This window comes from Falco punctatus, assembly GCF_963210335.1.
Source record: "Falco punctatus genome assembly, chromosome: 7".
NCBI lineage: Eukaryota > Metazoa > Chordata > Aves > Falconiformes > Falconidae > Falco > Falco punctatus.
Window position 1 is genome coordinate 59,072,692 of NC_137587.1, and position 15,148 is coordinate 59,087,839.

Here is a 15,148-nt window from a genome sequence, read left to right on the forward strand (position 1 = left end):
TGCGAGGCAGAACCCCATAGCTATTTTACTAGGCTTTTTTGCTTTAAAAAAAAAAAAAAAAAAAGGATAAATCTCTGCCACTTTTTGAGACTGAACTGGTGTGTGGAAAGTAAATGTGCTAGGATACCAAAGCACTTTTAGTCACAGATATATTTAATGTTAGCTGGTGATAAGACTTCCCAAGGCTGCAGGAGGGATGGTGCAGTCCATGGGTGCAGGCGGACAGGTCAGCGTAGTGGTTTCTCCTCAATGTTCCTGCCCAGGGGAGGTCAGTGCAGTCGGGGAGAAGGGCAGGCAGGTCAGTGGGGCAGTCCCAGCCTTGCGGTGCGTGGTCCTGGGGCACGGCAGGGCAGGCTGCCCCTCAGGAACTTCTCTGTGCGTTGGCAGCAACACGGTGACCTGCAGGTTAGTTGTAAGGAGGAGTTTGGGGGTAAGCAGGGTTTAAGCAGTCCTGGCTGGTTTTGCATTGTAAGACGGGTTTCAATGAAAAAAGGTATGAAGCTACAGCTTCTCTTCCTGTTTTATCTGAGCTTCCTTCCACTTGAATTCATCTTTCAGGAATGGCAAGGAATGTACTATGCGAAAAAGAAAAACGGAGATAGCATACAACAAAATGTGAAGATACTACCTGTCATTGGACAGGGAGGGTAAGTATGAAAGCTAAAGCTGTGATTTAGGTCTAAATCAGGGCTCGGTTTGGAGTCCAGCTGATTTCAGCAGGTACTGGATTATTCTGTTACTGAGTATGAAGGAGCAGTTGAGGGACCTGGGGGGGTTCAGCCTGGAGAGGAGGGGGCTCAGGGGGGACCTCATCGCTCCCCACAGCTGCTGCAAGGGGCTGCAGCGAGGGGGGGTCGGTCTCTTCCCCCAGGTCACAAGTGACAGGACAAGAGGAACCGGCCTCAAGTTGCACCAGGGGAGGCTTAGATTGGAGATTAGGAAAAATGTCTTCGCTGGAAGGGTGGTCAGGCGCTGGCACAGGCTGCCCGGGGGTGAGGTGGAGTCACCGTGCCTGGGGGTGTTTAAAAAACACACAGATGCGGTGCTCAGGGACATGGTTTAGTGGTGGGCTTGGCCGTCCTGGGTTAGTGGTTGGACTTGATGATCTTAAAGGTCTTTTCCAACCTAAGTGGCTCTATGAGTCTATGATTACACAAGAAAGGGAGCCTCAGACCTCTGCATTTAATTCCTTGGGGCATAATCAACTTTACGTGCTCTGTGCAGGGAAAGTGAAGTTCTCCTAATTCTCCCCAAAAAGGACTCAAAAATCTAGATGTGCTTATTTGTGACTCTGACTCTTCGAATACTCTCTGAAGTGCAAGTGCACCCTCCTCTCTTTCTGTGCGTTGTGTTGGGACCACCAGGACCTACATCCTGTTCCACTGTGCACCTGTACTATGTCCTTCCGTGCTCACCTACTCATGGCTGCTGCCGAGTGTCTTTATGTGATGAGGTCACCGTGTGCTTTGATCGTGGTCAAAATTCAAGCATGTCTTGATTTTTGTGCAACTTCTGCCTGGTCCCCAAGTGGAGCATTTGGAGCACACAGCTATGTGTTAGTTATTGGTACATTTATGATGAGCGCTTCTATACTATATTGGGAAAGAAAGTGGATGAGGTTGCATGCAGGAGTAGTTTCAAAGGCCTCTAAGGCAACATGGAACATTAATTAAAAGCACAGCACATTATATTCCAGACTTGGCTGAGACGGTTGTTTACGAAGGTGTATCTTCATGAAGGAAAGGCCAAATGCAGCCTCTTCGTGCAGTTACTTCCTAAAAAAAAAGTGGTTTGGGTTGATTTTGTCCCTGGAAGTAATTCATGTTCTCTACTGTCCATCAATAGAGTGAAAACATATTTTCAGCTTAAGATGCCAAACTTGTAAGACAAGTATGTATTACATACATTGCTACTTACAGAACAATGTAAGCCCATTTGAAGCTGGCATAGAAAGCTTTCTGGTAATTAAGGGTGTAGTTTTCAGTTTGATTGCTCTATCCCTAAATCATGTTGAAGGTTTTGATTGTTGGACTGCACTGTTGCGTGTTTTGCATTTATATCATATCTGAAACATCCAACAGTAACCCAGAAGAAGCTGGGGCGGGGGAAGGAAGCAGAAAGAGACAATCTTTGCAAAAGATGCTTCCATTTTGTATTCCCCATCACATGAAGAACTATAGAATTTTTTCCATTCCCACTTGAGCCTTCCTGCCAGAACCGGATTTGTCCTATATTAATTTGTTGCTCTTAACCATTTTGTGTATCAGCACTGAATTAGAGCTGAGGTTTGGATGGGAATTAACACACTGTTTTTTGCCTACAGAAAGATTAGACACTATGTGTCAATTAGTAGACTGTGCAATGACAACAATAAGGTAAGTGAAAATAATGCTATGCTTGCTTTAGTTTGAGTCCTAAATATTACAAAACAATAGGAAAGTTCTGACTAACTGGGTTTCTCATACTAAATTGTAGGTGGAGAAGACATGTGAATGTATTCAGGCTGAATCTCAGACAGGTATGACACATCTTTTCTGTCCTAGTAAGTGGAGAACATACCTGGAGAAGGAATAAAACCAGTTGTTAGTCATCTGACTGAGAACCACAGTTGCACAGGACAGTCTGAACAGTACTGTTTAGCTAGTGATAAGCTGGGAATCCAGCTTAAAAGGCGGGAAAACAAATACAAGCCCTCTCCACCTGCCTCATTTGTTTTACAAGTGATATAAAGCAACCCACCCTGGAAAATGCAGTAATAGGGCCCCAGGTTGGTATTGTGGTATTGCTGGAGTCAGCGTCACAGTTCAGTTGTAGGTAGTGGATCCCTATGACAAAATCAGAAATGAGAAGGATGCTGTCTAGTCATCATGTTGCTGTGGGTGGTCTGTAGCTAGTGGCGTGTATGTTTGCTTTTAACTGTATTGTGGGGTATTTGCATGTGGGTGGAAATGAGGATGACCAACACTACCATTCACCCTTACCCCATGTATCAACACCTTAATGAAGACATCCTTGGCGTCCGTGCTGCAGGTTCTTGTTAACTGTCACCTTGGTAGCACAGGTTGTATCTGTTGGAGTCAGTGAGGGACCTGGGATATATTGCCTACGTTGCTAGCATGTACTCTGCTTTGGTCCCCGGGTTCTTTGTGGCAGTTGTTACCTGAATGAACTCGGGTGTGTTCCACAAATTGTATTCACAACTCCAGTTGTGTCACTCTGTCAAGAGAGGAACTTTCCCTTCACACTTTTAGATCCCTTCTGCAAAAACACTTGGGCACGTTCTACCAGAGACCATGACTGGGTTCATGAAGCAGAATTGGGTGACAGTTTAAAAAGCAGATTTCATTGGCTGTCATCTGCTGAAGCAGTGCGGTAAATGTTACTCAGCTGCTATCAGGCTTTCTCTGAGTTTCAGTTCCTTTAATGTACATCTCGGGCACAAATTAATGTCATTGTACGGTATAATTTTCTCCACAGATACTCAGACTTGCAGACACAAAGACATGAGGAAAGGATCACTAGATGTCAGATCCACAACATCACGAGGGAGTGACGGTATGTTAAACAAGTAGATTTTCCTGACTTTTATATATATTCAGATTTTTATGTGCATACATGCATACATATACAAATAAAGGTAAGTATATATGTGCATATACACACATACACACACATGAATAAAGTTGCAAGTCATCAATTCATGAACAACTTTATGTTTATCATAGCCCCATTTTCTTCCCTTGAACTACTGAGTCTTTTTTTGAACCAGTGGAGAATGGCTGGCTATGGTCCACCATCCTGCATGGAAGACGTCATGAGATTCAGCACAGATACTTTCAAGTACAAATGGCAAACTCTAAACCTAACAAATTATTACATTTCTTACCTCTTCTCTGGATAAAAATACGAAAAAAAAATTTTAATGAGTTTTGTTTTCTTTTCACTGTGTTGTATTTTGCTCCACTAGATCACCCCAGACTTGATAGATGAGTCACATATTCAAAACTGTTGCTGATACTTACAAGATTTTGTTGAAGCATACATCATTACAGCCTAGGCAGCATACAGTAGTGAAACATGGAAGTAGGTCTGTGGCAGTAAGAATACAATCATGCTGCAGTGTAGCAAAAATAGCATTCATTCTTCTTCTTAAGAGCTGCTCAGCACAGAGTAACAGGGATGTGTCTGCATTTTATAGGTAGCACAACATAATTATCCAGAAAATTTCCATCTTGGCCTTTTCTTTACAGAACCAAAATTGCTAATTGATAGAAAACATTTGTTGTTCAATTTCCAATTAATAGTAAGCCAGAACCTCTGCTGTTTTAATTTGGCATAGCTATCTTCACTTCAAAGGAGCTTCACTGATTTACCTCAGCTTGGAAGCTGACTCATTATGACTTGTCATGTTGCATCAGGCAGAAAAAGTAGATATATCCTGTAATAACTTCAGTGCAATAGCTACCTGTGCCTGCCAGTTTATTCACGTGTATGGTCTTTTAACTGAGTTTTTAATTGAGCATTTTAATTAGTTAAAATAAAAAAACAAAGCCATGATTTTGCCAGACTGTTACAGCTGCTTATGTCTAATCGGGGATATCAGTGGTTCAGCATGCATCTCTTTGCACTTTTGTGTCCCCAGCATAACAAGCATGTGTCTGCATTCTGCAATAGATTGCCTTTGAAGGGCACAGCAGGGTAAGAAGCTCAGAAAATGAATGAAGATTTCTTGGCTGAATCCTGGTGTCATGCCTTGTCGCTGAAACCAGGATACAAATTCTGCTTTGTTTTCCACACAGGCAGCTCACAAAGGCGGCGCTCTTCTATGGCCAGGGTACATTCCATGACTATTGAAGCACCCATCACCAAGGTAATGTGCACTGTGACTAGCCGTTGTCGCTCGTGCTGCACTAGAATACTGGGCACAAGGCTCCAGTACAGCATCCACACTGAGGAGGAAGGCACTGCTGGCCTCTGGTGCAACTTTTCACCCCGTTCCACCTGCCTACTGGTAGAGCTCCAAAAACCCAGATGCTCTGAGCAAAGTTCTCCCAAGCCTCCTTAGTAGAGTGCCCTCCATGTGGTTAGCCATTACGCGACTCTTTTTAAGGACTTTTGCCAATTTGAAGGAAGGACTGGAGTTCTTCCTTCTTTCTTATGCATTGTAAACTGCCTTCTGAAACCATTCAAGGATTTGGCAAAAATCAGCTCTTTAATAAACTGAGAGATGCAAATGGGAGAAGGTCGTATTAAATCCATTCAGAGACATTTTGAGGCTGTGCATTGTACAGGAAAGTCATTAATAAGACTGCTGTCCTTAAGGCCACAATCTTGTTCCTAGGCAGTAGCAAACATCAGTGGTTTATCAATATCCTTTTCATTTTGATTCTCCCACATGTGGATTAAAGTTGTAGATCTCATTTATTCGCTGTGAGTTTTCCATAGTAATTGATGAGTGTCTCTGTGCTTTCTTAAATCACTTCTAAATTCATAAATGTGTCTAATGCTAACCTAGGTAATAAACATCATCAATGCTGCACAAGAAAGCAGTCCCATGCCAGTTGCAGAAGCTTTAGACCGGGCTTTGGAGATTTTAAGAACCACTGAACTGTACTCTCCACAACTGGGGACAAAAGATGAGGATCCACATACAAGTGACCTCGTGGGAGGGTTAATGACAGTAAGTACATACTGCCACAAACAGCTGTTGGTAGATGTTCCAATGTCTGATTTTCCCAGTTACTCAATCTTTATCATCTGGCATGTGCTTTGCCTCTACAATGCGAAATTTTCAGGAAAAACTGTGCACGTCTTTGTGTGGATTCCCTCCCCCTACATTAGTAATGTAGCTCTGGAAATGGGAAGAAATTTGACCAGTCCCTTTGAAGCATTTGTTTTGCTATAAATGGAAGGAAAACAAATACTTTTTTCAATGTGATTCATTTTAGAAAGGTATAGATGGGACAGGAAGAAAGAAGGATAGCTAGAGAGTTCTATTTATTAATTAGGATTGGAATGGCACATTTTGGGTGCTTTTCAATATATAGAAATAATGTGTTTTCAAAAGAATGAAAAATAGGTATTTTTGTTGCTATTTCTTGGATTATATTTGTACACATAGAGAGACGTAGAAAGATCAGAGTGCTTTGAGCTAGAAATATCAACGTTTGCATATTAAAACACAATCTTGCTCCACAGAACTCATAATTTAAATAAATAAGGCAAGGAAAAGACTGAGGAAGGCATGTATTATGTTGTGTTATGAAAAGAGGAATGGGGGCTTTTAACACCCAAAGGTGAGCAAAGGGTAGGTAGCTAAGCAAGAATTGAACCCAAACCTTCAGAGCCTGGGATCTGACCCTCCTGATAATAACTAGATGAACTTGGATGACTGTTACCTGTGCCTTAAGGATGTATGTTCATATTAGTCTTTAGGTTGCATATAAAAGGCTACAGGCTACCTCAGGAAAAAATCTGATAGCGTCTTGGATGCAAAAAGGCTCGCCTTGTGATGTGAGCTTTTCAGAGATGTTTCTCGGCTATTATCTATTATCATTTCATCCTCTAACTATCAAGACATCTTTGCAGTATCTATCAGAATCTTGAAACAGTTTAAGTGTATTTTTGCCTTTTAAAATACCACAACAAATACCTAATCAAGAGAAATATGTGAGAGATGGGAGAAGACCTGAATGGTTCATATAGGGTTGAATTTACTAACTCAGTAGACAAAATATATTGTTACCTTAACTATAAAAATATAGGAAGAATATTGATACATATAGTCATTAGAGTCTCAAAGTGAATGTTTTCTCCTGCTGAATACATATAGTCCATAAACTCAACTGTTGCTTTTTTTTTTTTTGGTGGATTATTGATTCTTACATACATTTGTATTCTCACTGTATTCATTCTGTGGTCCCAGAACATGCAGGTAACAAAATTGCAAAATACAAAATCCTACTAAAAATAAAACAAAGGCTATTTTATAGAGCAATAGAAAAACTGAGAAAATCCATTTCAGGGCATAAGGGTATATGGTATAATAAGAGTTTTAAAATGATCTGGGAGAAGCATTTTTCCAGCAAAGGGTCTGTTGAAAACAGAATCGTATTATTCCATTTCACATTAAGAAGTTATGACTGAGTAGGGGAACAAGTAGTAGGTTATTGATTTGAACTCTCAAGCAGAATTCATGATGCGAAGGGCATTTGGAGTTCAAAGATGGATTTGCCAGATACCATTACACCTGCTATTTCAACGTTAAAAAAACTACTCTTTGATTCTAAATGACAGACAGCATCTAGTGTCCTAAATACTTGTGTCATGGCAGTGCTATCGAAGAGTCACGGAACCAGTTATAGGAACAGTACTCCCTTTCCTTTTAAATCACAACACTCCAGACTTGTTTATTTATAAATGTGAAAATAAAAATTAGGTATAACAATGCTTTTAAGTGCAAATATTGCATTCAGATATAGCATCCACATTTACTTCTGCTATACTTCGGGTGCACAATGTTTTTAGTAGGTGCATTCAGAAAGATTTTTTTAATAACTGGGGTTTTTTTACATTATGGGCTAAAAACTAATGTGCATTAACTAACAGCTGTATACATCAAAAAAGCAAGCAGGATTTGGGCCACAGCATTTAGAATCTTGAGCTGAAAAGTAAATATTAAATATATCATTCTGTTAGTTTTAATCCTTTGTCTCAGTTTGCACATCTAGGCTTCGTGCCAGAATTAAGCCTAGGAGGCATTAAATTGGAGAATAAACAAGCATACGTTCTTTGATGCCTCTGAGTAATTTGTTGCTCTGCAATCCCAGCAACAAATCACAAGATTCTTATGCTGCTGAGGTGACCTGACCTGATCTGGCAGTACCAGGGGGAGGAGACCAGAAGGAGGAGCATCTATTCCCTCCCACCATCCACCTTTGCTTGTTGAGGGGAAGTATGTGGACATCCTGTGTCTGGTTTGTGGCACGTGTCCAGAACCTCTGTGTGTGTTGTCCAGACAAAGGTGAATGAGGCTGTAACTCCAGACCTCCGTCTGGCACCTGAGAAATTTGAGGTTTTACCTGAGTTCATGTTGTATCCCATATCTTGCAGTTTCTCATCCGTTATAAACTATATGTAAAATGGGCAAATCTTAACAGTACACACAAGTAAGGGAAAGGCAGCTTTGATGACCGTGACAGATTGCAGTCAGGCTTCTCTAAAGTCATTGTGCTACTATTTGGTGTCATCATCTTATAGACCTTATAATACCCTGCATTTAACTCTCAGCTTTTATTTAACAGGATGGTTTACGAAGATTATCAGGGAACGAATACATACTGTCAACAAAGCGTAAGTTTTTAATTTGGCAGTTGCTGAGATATTGAAACATGTTAAGAAATTTAAGGAATGGGAAACATGATTAGATGTTCTTTTTTATAAGCATTGTTTGGGGGTTTTTTTGACAGTTTATTTTTATTTATAAGCATGGTACTGCAGCATTACTGAGCTTTACAGAAACAAGAGTTGCCAGGCATTACTACAGAAAAGAAAACATGTACATTGAGTAGAAGTGTATCCCAGGGTTATTAATAGTGATCTGCAAATATGTTCCTCAACAGAAACTCATCAGGTCGCTGGCAGTTTGAGCTCTCCAATCTCCCTCAACGACATACCCCCACGGATAACACAGGCCATGGAAAATGAAGAACAGTGGGACTTTAATATCTTTGAACTTGAGGCTGCCACCCATAAAAGGTTAGTAAACTCAAAAGCTCGTAAACTGAAGTTGCTGAAAATGGACTTAAATGTCATCCTGTAATCAGCTCTTTAATTTCTCTACCTGTGCTTTATAATGCCTTTCTCTGGGATAAGAGGAAGGGCTTTATTCTAAAATCTTTTTATTTTGTGTGTGTGTGTGTATATATATACACCCACATTTTATGTATAAGATTAACTGAAGAATATTTACTCATAAAAAGCAGGGCATACGAATTTCCACCAAAGAAGTTTTCAAAAGCAGATCAGCAGTTCTGATAGACTGTACTTCACTAGTAGTAAATGCTTCCACTAAGACTATGTATCAATCTTTCTGTTTAAATCCTTGTTTTTATTTTCTGATGTCTGTCAAAAGTTCTCCTTTGAGTCTAGTTTTATGTATCATGCTTTGTCTTAGCTTAAAGCTTCTATGAGACACTGATTTGGAGGCTAGATCCTGCAATGAATTGACTATCTTAAACCCTTTTCAAAATTCCATATCCGTAAGAGCTTTGGAAGTTATTCAAAAACAATATCTAAGAAAGATGTCAGGCATTTAGTTAACATATATGCACTTCATTTTTAGACCATGGTTTTATGAGCTAGAAAAACTGGAAAAAAATGAGGTTTTTATTCTTCTTTAGTGATTTTATTGTAAATGAAGAAATTTGCAACCGGTTACTTAAGGTTTTTTTTTTCTTTGCTACATTTCCATTTCTAATGAAGTGCTATAGATACAGTAATTAATAAAAAAAGTCAAAATGTAGTCAGTCTATGTAATTTACAACTTTTAATATGCACATTGCAGTATCTTTAAGAATTAATTATCCCAGCTGACATGCATGAGATCACTAGACAGCCAACATGCATGAGATCGTCAGATTGGTTTCTCTGTTTTTACCGATTTGGAGAGACCACAGAGGGAAAAAGGAGGTACTTTGTTGCCTGTCCTCTTATTAAAGGTATTATAATTATGATTGCTTCCTGCTTTGTTTAAATAAAAGCAATTCATTTATTAAGAGAATTAAAGTGATCTTCAATGAATCATAAGTACGAATATGTTACTAGTATTGTCTTCAAGTCCAAGCAGACATATGGTAGTAAAGCCAAGATAATTCATTAAATCTAAGCTTTAGTGCATTACAGTTCACTGACACAGAAACCTGGAGAGACCTTTGTCTGCCAGTGCTGGGGGGGGGGGGGATTAAGGGGGATTTAACTTTAATATATTATGATTCTAGCATATGACACAGTATTGTTGAGTGTTTTTGCCAAAAGGTATAGATTCAGCTCTAAATGACCTCAGCGACTCCAAATTACCTCACCTCACCTGTCAGGTGCAGCTAGCAATCAGAGTGCTTGATGCCTCTGGAATCAAGCAGCAAAGAGAGATGCCAAAATAAAGGGGTTAAGATCTATTTTTAAGAATCCACATTTGAAAATATTCACCACTATGCCTGTTCTTCTTAAGGAAAAAATATATTGGACAAGAAACCAGTGATATTAACTGGGTTTGAAAAAAGACTAGTGGTCTAAAACTCGATTATTTTCACTTGCTCTATTAAACATATTGCACTTTCACAGCTTTCAGATTAGAAATATTCTGTACAGCTGTTCTGATCTTCATTCACCTGCCAGGCATCTGGGTTTAAATTCTGCAGTTTGGCCTGGGAGAAGCAAGAGAACTGGGATACAGCGATGCTGGCTCTTTTTGGAGACAGGTGTCCATCTGGGTTAGCCTGAAGGTTCATCTGGCCCTTACAGTCTTCTACAAGTGGCATACTCTGGCCTGCTCATTTGCTTCCAGAATACCTCCATCTCACATCCCCTATGGCATGCAAAGTCAGTGAGCAACGGAAGCCTGCAAGGGTGGGCGTGAAAGCAATGGAGCAGTTCTGCAGTGCAGAAAGAAGCGATCGCAGCATTTTAGAGTATAGATTTACTTAATCTAACTATAAACAAGCTAGTTTAGGAATCTGTGGCAGCAACAAGATTACCTCCCTCCTCTCATGCACAGAGTTTAGTACTTGCTAATTTATCTCATTTTGATTGCAGTCTACATTTACCCAATATAGACTCCCCGAGCCCCAGAATATTGCTACCTGTAGTACAGCAGCAATATAGAGCCTTGTAATATTCCTGGAAGCTTCAGGAACTGGCATGACTCCGAGAGTGTGCATGTGATGGGCAGGCAGAATATTTCTACAGGTCTGGGCTGTAATTCTCTAACAAGTCCTTATACCTAACCTGGCATGTCATTGGTTAAAAATGCTGTATAGATTCATACTATTTATGCTATGTAATACGCTTTCAACCTCATTTGTTTTAAAACTTGGTGTTTATTTTTCACCACAGGCCTTTGGTGTATCTGGGTCTCAAAATATTTGCTCGCTTTGGAATCTGTGAATTCCTAAACTGTTCAGAATCAACTCTGAGGTCGTGGTTACAAGTTATTGAAGCTAACTACCATTCTTCCAACTCCTACCATAATTCTACTCATTCAGCAGATGTACTACATGCCACTGCTTATTTCTTGTCTAAAGAAAGAGTAAAGGTGAGTCCACGTTTACAAGAAACAGCGTAGGTGGGATGTACAGGTGTGATTGAAGGAAGAACTGTCAAAAAAAGATGCCAAGAGCCAAATGTCTGCCTTGTGCCAACCAGTTTGGTAACTTCGAGGTCAAAGAACTGGGCTCTTTTACAAGTTGTAGGATCTCTCTTATACTACATGTGGAAGCATGGATACTAATATTACAGGCACTGAGCTATTCTTGATGAGAGAATAAGAAAACAAAACTACTTCATGTAGTTAAACTTTCTCAGATACGTGAGCTAATGACATGATTATTTCTTGACAGTACATGCCAAATACAGGTTTAATGTAAGAAATCACCATCTCTTATGCCTTGTGATGATCATTTTGCAGAAGACCCCCAGGACAATATAGGCCATAAAATAAGTTTAGTGCTTCCGAAGCTGTATCACCTACTGTCCAAGATGCCCTGAGGCTTAAAGAGACTGCACTGGAGGAGAGCGTTGGAAAAGATTATTTGTTGGAGTTCCTTGTACCATAACACCCACTGGAGTATTAGAGCCACTGACAACCAGAATAAATTAGAGCAACCTTTGTTCTCACGTGCCCAGAGGGCAGGCTGTAGAAGGGGAATTAGAACAGTGCTTGCGTGTGTGTGCAGCGGAGTGGCAGCACATACTTCTGAGCTGCGTTTTTGGATAGAAATTCCTACCCTGAACCAGCCTGCCTGAGGATAGTGCTAGTGATGGGCACCTGGCTGAGACATTTGTGACTGTAAACAAGCTTCTGACAGCTCATTAAAACGGTGGTAGGTCCCTTGACCTGCAGCTCACCAGTGTGCTCTCCAGAGGCTGACTTACAAATTCTGTATGCCAAACGGGAATAGAACGTCGCTGAATATTTTCAGCCCCTGATTCGCCAGAGGTGTAGCTGGTCTTCCCAAGAATATCCATGAAAAACAGACAAGATCTGGACTCATTTCAATGCCACAGAAGCATGACTGCCGCCTTCTTTTCCAGAATGTTATTTCCATTCCTCTGTAGGCAGAAGAAGAGAAAAAATGTTGCAGCAGCAGAAGGAGCAGAATCAAAGTTCAAAATTCTCTTTATCGTTTCAAAGTTACAGACCAGCTGCTTTTGTGTTGCCGGAGTTCAACTTAACCTAAATATAGAAGGCCAGATTCTGCCACTCAAATTCACACTGAGATTTTTTTTCAGTGAATTGAACGCTTTTCTTGCCTGGGAAAATTTTCTGGCTCCCAAATTGAAACAGTATTCTCAGAATCATTTGCACTTCTGTGCCACAGGAGTTAAGATGACAAAGTTAGAATCCTTGACCTGAAGTTGGGGGTAAAGGTACTGTAAATACCTGCAAAGTTTGTTATGTCAGACTCGGGAAATAAGTGTCAGATACGCTGCTGTGGTCCTACAGGTCAAATTATTCTCCAGTTTCTGGCCACTTCCCACATGCAAAGGTCTTTCTCAGCCAGACTGGGCACTGGCCAGTGTGTCCCTCTAAGGAGAAGCTGTTCTAAAAACCTCTCTCTCCTAACTTCATACCACAAGAGTAGAATCCCATGAGCAGCAGCTGAAAGAAAGAAGGAAGAAGCCAACACATAGCATTGCCTGAAATACTACCTGCCAACGATGAACTAGAGTAGAAAGAATTCTTTGCCTTTTCTTGTTCTCCACAAGACCCTCTTGACAGTCCTCAACGAAAAATTTCCTAGCTCCACCAAAGTCAAGTCACTGCATTAATTTTGGGAGGTGTAAAGTAGGGTAGGGATTGTCTTTTCACCCACCAAGTCTAACCATTCTGAATAGTCCTGTTGAAGCCACTAGAGAATTTGGACCTTAAATTCAAGCTCATTGGAGTGGAAATTATCTGCCCTCCTGTCAGATTCAACTGGGAACATAATCTGCTCTTGTGTGTTAGGATTTGTAACATAATTGTTTTGTGTCTGTGATCCTTCACAAAAAGCCAGCATAAACACAGCGTAAAGGCTGGTTTCTAAATGCATACAATATATTCCTGAGATGTTTGGGTTTTCTTTTTCGTTTCCTCCTTTATGGTATCAATACAGTATTAAAACTTCAGTAAAAAACCTTGAAAGTCAAATAGTTTTGTATTTCATTATAGGGTAGATATAATTAGACGTAAAGCAATGACCAGTGTAAGCAGACGTAGCACGTGGAGTGCAGCACGCTAACAGAATCAGGATCTGATGCAGGAAGTATAGAACAGCGTGTCATGTAATTTTTCCATGGATGTAAACCACCAAGTATTCTTCATAGAACTCATATTAGCTGTAGCCCCAGGACACTGTTATTATAGAACTGGCTATATGGCAAGCATTCCTTACAAACTGTAAACCTAGCCAGCATGTAAGTGGAATCTGATTAGGACACATTAAGTTTCCAAAAGAAATGAAGGGGTCTGGTGGAAATATAATTTTTAGCAGTATTGGGGTTTTTTTCCAAGCCAAATGCCCTAACTCCTAATGAAGATGGTTTCTGTGTTGTTAGAAAACACGAACTAATTTATTGATTTGCATTGGTTTAATTTGATGTGCTTTGTCAAAGGTGTGGCTAAGGCAAAACTCAAGAGACACAAAATGGCCAAAAAAGTCATGCAGTGTTCAGTGAAGCTTATAATGAATTTTCCATTGCTGTGTCTAGAACATCTGACCCTTACTGATCTGCAGAGTTCTGGCTTTTATTCCTGAGCAACTTGGCTTAATCTTTTGGGTAGAGTAGGGTTTCTAATGAGTCTTCCAGGAAAACTAAGCATCCTTCTATTTTCAGCAAACTTTGGATCCAATTGATGAGGTTGCCGCACTCATTGCTGCCACAGTCCACGACGTGGATCACCCAGGAAGAACAAATTCTTTCCTGTGCAACGCTGGCAGTGAGCTAGCAATTCTGTACAATGACACTGCAGTGCTGGAGAGCCATCATGCTGCCTTGGCTTTCCAGCTCACCACCCGGGATGGCAAATGCAATATATTTAAAAACATGGAGAGGTAAGCTTAAAACCCAGGGTCCTTGTCTGCCCACCAGCATCTCTCATTTTCCTCTGTGTAACATAAGATAATGCAAACAAGCATCCTGGGGGGGGGGGCAGTGCCTTGTGCATAACTGTCCGTAACCCTTATGGAAGTTTGCTTCTGAAACAGTAGGGTGCTTCTGCCTGTCCCGCACAGACTTAGGAGTAATCCCATGGTTTCAGTTCCTCCTGTGGATAAAAAGGCAGACCCTATCTAAGGAACTTAGATAGTAAATCTTAATGTTAGTGAATCAAGAATTGTTTTGTATCATTGGACATAGAGGACAAGCTATGGCTGAGCGTTTAGATGTTTGCTGGGTAGAACAAGGATAGAAAGAGCCACAGAGCATCAGTCAAAAACTAAATGCTTTGTTGCAACAGGAAGGATAGCGAAGGATCTGTTGTTCTCCTTCCAGCCCTAGAAAGGCATTTAAGGTGAGGATGTGACCATTGCCTTGGCTCTCTCAAGATACAGCAGAAAAGTATTGCTGAAAACTTGGCTGGAGCATGAGCCGCTGCTGAGCGTCTGTGCTAAAAGCCCTGGGTACACACCGCTGTGGTGTGTCCCGGCAGCCCTCCTGAGTAGCTGGGGCCGCTGCTTCTGCCCAGCTCTTGCACTGTTTCTCCTGGAGACCCAGTCATGCCTCTAGCACGTATGTCCGTGCACACCAAAGAGTACTTCATCCAGCGCAGATGCCTTTGTTACTGTTCTTTCTTCCCCAGCACCTCTCTTCAACAGGAATGGTCTGTAGCATTTTTGTTAGACTTGTTTTAGCAAGCAGCCCTTTGTGAACCAGCCAGCATTCTTAATTG

General features: G+C 40.8%; 1 protein-coding gene across 10 annotated transcripts in view; it reads left to right on the forward strand.

Moving 5' to 3' along the window:
- PDE8A (phosphodiesterase 8A) overlaps positions 1-15,148 on the forward strand; it is a 163,420-nt gene that overhangs the window by 135,133 nt on the left and 13,139 nt on the right. For all 10 annotated transcript variants that reach the window (XR_013929602.1, XR_013929603.1, XR_013929604.1 and 7 more), the window contains 10 exons: positions 559-647; positions 2,324-2,375; positions 2,476-2,518; positions 3,478-3,555; positions 4,800-4,870; positions 5,516-5,680; positions 8,304-8,352; positions 8,622-8,757; positions 11,113-11,311; positions 14,095-14,312. Coding sequence is in view for 2 of the 10 variants with exons in the window: in XM_080396303.1 (XP_080252429.1) it covers positions 559-647; positions 2,324-2,375; positions 2,476-2,518; positions 3,478-3,555; positions 4,800-4,870; positions 5,516-5,680; positions 8,304-8,352; positions 8,622-8,757; positions 11,113-11,311; positions 14,095-14,312 (1,100 nt within the window). In the remaining 8 variants the exon portion in view is untranslated. The remainder of the gene's footprint in view (positions 1-558; positions 648-2,323; positions 2,376-2,475; positions 2,519-3,477; positions 3,556-4,799; positions 4,871-5,515; positions 5,681-8,303; positions 8,353-8,621; positions 8,758-11,112; positions 11,312-14,094; positions 14,313-15,148) is intronic.